General features: G+C 32.8%; 1 protein-coding gene across 1 annotated transcript; it reads left to right on the top strand.

Annotated features, from left to right (window-relative positions):
- The first annotated feature begins 6,415 nt into the window (after window positions 1-6,415).
- On the top strand, window positions 6,416-6,971 carry LOC117782644 (CXXC-type zinc finger protein 1-like). Its single transcript, XM_034619666.1, has 2 exons — window positions 6,416-6,808; window positions 6,871-6,971. The coding sequence occupies exon 1, from the start codon at window positions 6,417-6,419 to the stop codon at window positions 6,798-6,800; it is 384 nt and encodes a 127-aa protein (XP_034475557.1). The 5' UTR covers window position 6,416; the 3' UTR covers window positions 6,801-6,808; window positions 6,871-6,971.
- Window positions 6,972-7,718: the final 747 nt, after the last annotated feature.

The raw sequence follows: 7,718 nt of genomic DNA, 5'->3' as shown, positions 1-7,718 counted from the left end.
AAAACGAATACAATTAGAGCATCTGGACTCTGAGAATGATGTTGTCTTAAACGCGCAGTGAAGACATAAATCATTTCAAATTCAGAATTTTATCAAACATTTCGCTTCTGTATAAGTCATTAGACTTTAAATTTGTAAGTGAAACGTTCGACACATACGATTCTGCAAACTGTAAAATTAAAATTCCGCAATTGTAATCATCCAATTGCTTGTGATGTTGTATTGAAGCCACTGAATAATTTTCTTCTGGCTTCAAGCGTTTTAAATTCTGAGATAGTAATTTTCAAAAACTAACTGTGGTTTCCCAAATGGGTCTAAAAGACTATCTCGTTTTTCGTTTGATTAATAAATAGTATATAAAAATGATTCTCGAAACAATGAGGTATTATTAAATTGGTATTATTATTTAAACCACTTTTAATAACCTCCTCATTATTGAAGCAATTTTTTTGAGTTGACAAGTTTATAAAGACTCATCCCCATTTTCGTATAAAATGGCTGTTAGGCAAACATCGACAATAAAATTTGTTAGCCACTGGCAGCCGTTTAACGAAAATAAATCTTTTATAGTTATGTGAAACATAAAGGCAGGTGAATTGATGCCAGCATGTAAACATGAAAACAAAGTTTCACAAATTAAAATGTAAAGTTCTGAAATATTACTTAAATTGCTATGCTTTTTTAAAAGTGGACAAATATTTCTTATTTGAAATCCATTTTAAAAGCATTCTTGCCCTCTATTGAAGTGTAGGAATGGTCATGGCATATTGATGCCTCATGATTTTCTTGGATTTTTAATAAACTAGAAAAATCACTTCTGAGCATACCTACTTTAATCTTTTATTTAGCGATTTTTCCAACTTTCCTTATGCTTGAAAGCTTTCGCTTACGACATTTCATCAAAACCTTTTTTAGATTTTGATATAAAATGTTTTCTCGTGGCCTCACAACCATTTCATTAAATGGTTGCAGAACTTCTGGCTTAGCAAGTTCAACTTGTCTGCTAATGCAATTTGATAAGTCATTTAACTGGTGAATAAATCGTCATAGCTTTAAGCCATTTTTGTCATTCGTTTTAATAACACTGTGTTTAAGTGTTCTGAAAAACGATTCTACTGGAGCATTACTGGGCCTTTTAGTAGATTTATCAATAAAATGTCCAATAATATTGGTCCAAAATGGCGCATACACAATATACTTATTTATAATTAAGTCCAACATTTTTGGACACAAATAGGTATTTAATGTACAGAAGATGCTCTTATTTTGTGATACGAGCACCTGTACTTCTGTACGTTTTTTGAAATTTAACTCTAAATGGACTTTTTCAGCAATAGACTGCAATGTTTGATCTTTAATAACATTGTTAGTCTCTCCCAAAATTATATTATCCATTGAGTTAAGTGTGGATGGCTGCTCAGAATAATTTGAAAAATAATGAATAGCATCATCCACATTTTTATCAATATTTGGGGAAAGAAGAATGATTGCAATATATTTGAACCATTCTTCTAAATCTCCAGCATTGATTATTGAGTAAACAACCCAAAGCGTTTCTTAAAACGTTCTGAGTTTAATATTGTTCAAGCCAACAACTTCGTCTATGTTGCGACACATAATTTTGCAGTAATGGCTTGTACAAAATTGAACACAGACTTTGGGCATAGTGCCACTAATAATAAACGAAATTATAACAAATTTCGTTATATGTCGCTAGATTTATGTTATTATACTCTTTTAAAATGGCCCAATTATTGCAAAACTAACATCATTCTTCTGCAAAGAGTCCATTTCAGCTTATTTTTTTGCAAAACTCCCGCAGATCATATAAAATCTGCCTATATTGCCTATGCATGTGCGACAGGGAAAACAATTTTGCTGTCTGATTTATGAGCAACCAATGAATATAAAATATACGTTTTTTAACGAGCTTATCGGTTTCACTATATTTCCAGTAGCATCAATATGTAGAGTGTGCGGTTTTATATGGGTCAAAAGCATATTTATATGTTCTTTGTCCCATAAGAAAACTTCTAGTTTCGTGGAAAGAAACTGAATAAAATGAAAAACCCATGGAAATCATATCGTAGGCATCCTTAAACGGATCCTTCTCGAAATCAAATTTTCGATTTTCCTCCAAAATTAAATTTCTGTAAAAGGTTTATTTCTCATTGGTAATCTGGTCATTACAAACTCTAGCTCGAGACATATTGAGACTGTTTAATTTTTGGGATCTATATTCAACCGCAGTTCTGTTTCTAATAGCAGCCTTTTCAATAAATCTGTTAATAGATCTGGACTGCGTTGATTTTTATATATCAATTGTGTGGAAATTTGTGGACTACATACATTAACAAGCCCATCATAAGACCCACGAAACAAAATGTGGTTGCATGATGGATGTTTACAGTATCCATATGCAACAAACGACCTTTTGTTTAATCTTACATTTTTAAAATATAAAACACACGCATTATTAAAAGAAGTGTAAGCTTCTCGAAGAATGTGTTCTATACTACTTTTTTTTGGAAAAATACCACATAATTCATTTAAAGCGACTTTAAATAGAAATACTCATTTCAGTGTCAAAATTTATGCAATCTAAAAATGTTGCTTGGCGACTTTTCAAATTAGCTATTAAATGAACTGATCTGTATAAGCTTTCGTTAGATTTGTAGCATTTTTTCCTAAAGCATTTTAATGCACCTTCAACATAGCTTGCGTTTATAATATTATTGGACGAACTATTATCAGTGCAACTAAATATAGAAATATACTAGTGTCTATGTTTGACATATAACTAATAATATTACTATTAATGATCAATTTTGAACTAGAAATATATTAGTGTCTATGTTTGACATATCACTAATACTAAGTTCAAAGAGTTAAACTTACTCTTATTTTCCTGAATATCCTTTAAGCGTTTCTCGAATCTGAAAAAAAAAAATCATTTTATAATACATATTGGGCCTATATAATAAGAACACTTACTCGCTTAAAACTTTTGTTTATAATTTTTCTCTGGTGAACATTATCTGTCAGTTAAACACCGGCCCAATTTGCTCTATAAGCTTATTGTTAACAATAAAAATCTATATTCAAAATCAGGCTGTCTTAGATTTTAACTGGAGATATTATGTTCAGGTCGATCGCATCCTCAATAGCATTTCTGAATAGGTTTCTGGAAAAAGTTTATTTTTTATTTAAAGAGTACGCAATACGAAAACAACGAATATTTTAATATGCATCGTACATAAGTGTGTGTATTTTTTGTAAAAAATTCTAAAATAGTTTTCACAATTTTAAATATAAGATATAATTTTATCTTTTACATGTGTGTATCGGATTAATGTAGCTATTAATATATTTAAACAAACTTGTACTGAGCTGGGTATACAAGAACTTGAATGTAAAATCTCAACATCTTTTACACTCATACAGACGGACAGACGAACACTTGCACAAAACCAATATCCTTTTCAGGATGTATATACAAACATACAAGCACTGCCTATAACATATAATTAAAGACATACCTTTTTGCCAATTCTCGAAACATTTTAAGCTACTTTTTAGATACAAATCGCACAACAATTTCTCTTTATGTTTTCACACATAAACAGACTTCTCGGAATGCAGCTTTAAAGTTCCGTTATGTACAAGACTGCCACCTAGTTTAATATCGACGCATATTTGCGAATCAGGTTGGCAGCCCACATTAACATATGGCGACAATGCGCCAAAATACATTATGCTAATTACTTAGAAAATGCCTGCTTAACATAAACATATTCTATTAAAATTGACATGGATGTAAAAATTTTGTAAATATTTGGTTATTTTCATTCATAAAAATTGAAATGACCACGACAATTTGCATCAATCAGGCAGCCTTTATTTACATATGTACATACACAATGCTGCCACGTTGTTTTATGTATTTGATTTCAGCTAAAATGGCAAATTTACTAAAATGCAAATTTCTCAAAAACTGTCTGATAGAAATTGATGAAAGTTGCAGCAAAATGTTAGTAAAATTAAGCCCTATACTCCCACATATCGTGCATCTGGGGCCGCGCGTTCAAAAAAGTTAGACATACGCATATATATCCGAGCTATATCAGTCAGCTTTCTGTTCGGCCACACAAATCGAAAAAATAAAATTTCATATCCAAATTATAAGAACAATTTAAAAGCTAGTGACAACAAATTTGGTATGTAGATTCCTCAATATTGCAGGTAGATCAAGTTTGTTTCTCTTTTTAATCGGACCACTTTATCATATAGCGCCCATAGGAACAATCGGTCGAAAAACTAGTTTTAATATAAAAAACTTTTTTGTTTAATGAGATATCGTAACCAAAATAAAAGAGTAAGCATTATACTTGGTTTTATATTTTCTGTCCAAAGTTGGTTCTAGAAAAAAATGAAACTTGATCTGCCTGCAATATAGAGGAATCTACATACCAAGTTTGGTGTCACTAGCTTTTAAATTATTCTTATAATTAGGAAATGAAATTTTCCATGGCCAAATTCTGAAACAAACTTGATCTGCTTGCAATATAGAAGAACCTATATAAGAGCCTCAAAATTAGAGTATACAATACAGGGCTGTACACATTTTAACTTTAGCGATTGAAAAGCTTGCTCTGCCGATTCAGCCCATTCGAATTTCTTTCGGGTTGTTAATCAGTCAATGGTGAAACTTTAGGTGCTTATTTTGACCGATCGGTCCTATCGGTCCTACTCAAGTTTGATCGGAGAGCAGCTTAAACAAGCTGAGTTCCTTACAAAAATAGCAGGACTTGCTTCCTTGAAGGAAAGAGCATGAAATGACTTAATCATTTTCCAATTTGGTTGGTAAAAAAGAAAAAGATGCATATAGTCAGTATTTTGGTAAAAATCAAAATTCTTTATGGGACCACTATTACAAAAATAAATATATTTTTAGACATCTAGCTTAAATAAATACCTGTGAAAAGGATTTTCCAATTCAAGGTGTTCATATAAACTTGCTCATTTTATTTTATTTATTTATTTATGCACGACTAAAAGCAGTCGACAAAGAAAAATTAACAAGTATAAAAATTAAGTTAAGGATTACAAATACAAATAAAATTAAATATAAGTTATGAACTGTAAAGAAAAAAATTAAAGTTAGATCTGGGATAAGCAAAAATTATAAATGATCCAACATTTGTTGCAACGATTGGGAAAAACCAGAAAAACCTAATCAGATCAATAAAGATTAGTATTGTTAATCTTAATAGAATGAATGTTTGACTAGTTTTAAGTAACATAACAAGTTATTAGTATTAGTAAGGCCAGGGATTTAACGATAGGTATTGAAAAGTGCGGATTTTAGGAAGGAGAGGCAGAGAGAGTTCTGAGGAGAAAACGTGAAAGAGGCTATTAAAGTTAGTGCATAAAACACGAAACGAACCTTGAAGCGTAATCAGTAAACCTGCAGGGGGCCGAAAAGGTGAGGCGGGCCAGAAGGGATCTAGAATCAATCTCGCCAATAATCAATTTGTGAAGAACAACACTAAGAGTTTTCCTTCGATTAATTAAAGACGGAAGATTGAGAAGACGAAGCCTATGGGAGTACGGTGGTAAACGAAAGTTGGGATCCCAGCTAAAACCACGTAAGGCGAAAAGCAAAAATTGCTTTTGAACTGATTCAATTCGATTCTGGTTTTTAATTGAAAAGAATGCGCAAAACGAAAAAAAAATCTTTTACATGTGTATTTCGGATTAATGTAGATATTAATATTTTTAAACTTACTTGTACTGAGCTGGGTATACAAGAACTTGAATGCAAAATCTCAACATCTTTTAGACTCATACAGACGGACAGACGAACATTTGCACAAAACCAATATCCCTTTTCAGGATGTATAACCACATACTTACACAATCATACAAGCACAGCCTGTAACATATAATTGCATGCAATACCTTTTTTTCAATTCTCGAAACATTTTAAGCTATTTTCTAGATGAATCGCTACTATTTCTCTTTTTTTTCACACACTCACAGACTTCTCGGAAATGCATCATTAAAGTTCCGTTATGTACAAGACTGCCACCTAGTTTTATACCGATATTTGCGAAAGTAATCAGGCTGGCAGCCCATATTAACATCTGGCGGCAACGCGACAATAATTATAAGCCAAACATCTGGTACTTCCATGAGCTACATTTTCTGCTCCCTTTTCTTTTTTTTCTTTGAATAAATATGTATCGCCATCAAGGCAATTATTGTATCGTTATCAGATGACATGTTTACTCTGTGAAAACTTTCTACAAATGATGTTTGCAAGCAATGTTTAATATAGTTAGTGGGCAAATGTAATCTTGTTCGACGAACAGTTCGTCAAACAAATTCGACTGTGGATGGCCTGCTTTAGGGCAATGCAGAATTATATCACTCGCGAAATAAACACTCTGGAATCCAATACGCCACAGGCTTTCCATAGCCTTAAAAACTCAATATCGCAGATTAAAGTGGAGCAAAAAAATCAAATCAAAAAACAACAAATTAAGCTGGAGATGGTGGTGCAGCAGCAGCAACAACAACTTGACAACGCCTTTCGCCTGATTGAGGAGCTGCAGGCTCAAATAGAGCAGCCGGTGCTACGGCAGCAAGGCCTGCAGCAGGCGGTGCTGCGGCAGCAAGGTCTGCAGCAGCAGGCGCTACGGCAGCAAGGCCTGCAGCAGCAGGTGCTACGGGAGCAAGGCCTGCAGCGGCCGGTGGTGTTGCACCCGGTGTGGTCGTACCCGGTACAACCACAATAAACAACAAGGTAAGTTAAGCAATCCACAAAGAAATTGTTATTAAAATACTAATTACTTTTACTGCTTCCAGATGACAACACACAAGCCTCGCAACCTCCATTCTCCAACTTGGACTTAATGTTGGGCGGCACGTCTGCTTCCTTTTCCGCTTCCTTCTGCTTTGCCGGCTTTGCTGCTGTCATATAATATATATGTAAATTACAATTAAAAAAGAATAAACTTTATAACTTAACTCCTTTCCGCACCACCATTGAGGTAGAGTTAACAGCGCGTTTTTTTTAGTGTGGTATCCCCAGTAGGCTAATCCACAACACAAACTTTTGTGTTGTGTATTTAAATACATTTATTATTATGTTATGTTCAAAATGTATAAATGTATATTATTTGAAAACATATGAACTAAGCTCACATATCTTGCAAATAATATTTTCTGAATTGGTTTTATAAAATTTTTTGGTACAAAGCTCACATATAAAACGAATACAATTAGAGCATCTGGACTCTGAGAATGATGTCTTAAACGCGCAGTGAAGACATAAATCATTTCAAATTTGAGAATTTTATCAAACATTTCGCTTCTGTATAAGTCATTAGACTTTAAATTTGTAAGTGAAACGTTCGACACATACGATTCTGCAAACTGTAAAATTAAAATTCCGCAATTGTAATCATCCAATTGCTTGTGATGTTGTATTGAAGCCACTGAATAATTTTCTTCTGGCTTCAAGCGTTTTAACATTCTGAGATAGTAATTTTCAAACACACTAACCCAATGTGGTTTCCCAAATGGGTCTAAAAGACTATCTCGTTTTCGTTTGATTAATAAATAGTATATAAAAATGATTCTCGAAACAATGAGGTATTATTAAATTGGTATTATTATTTAAACCACTTTTAATAACCTCCTCATTATTGAAG

This window comes from Drosophila innubila (assembly GCF_004354385.1).
Source record: "Drosophila innubila isolate TH190305 chromosome 2L unlocalized genomic scaffold, UK_Dinn_1.0 5_B_2L, whole genome shotgun sequence".
Lineage (NCBI taxonomy): Eukaryota > Metazoa > Arthropoda > Insecta > Diptera > Drosophilidae > Drosophila > Drosophila innubila.
The sequence above is the reverse complement of the archived record's forward strand: the minus strand, read 5'-3'. Positions and strand labels throughout refer to the sequence as shown.

Coding starts and splice junctions, on each gene's coding strand:
- LOC117782644 (XM_034619666.1), top strand. CDS start 6,417: ATGCAGAATTATATCACTCGCGAAATAAACACTCTGGAATCCAATACG.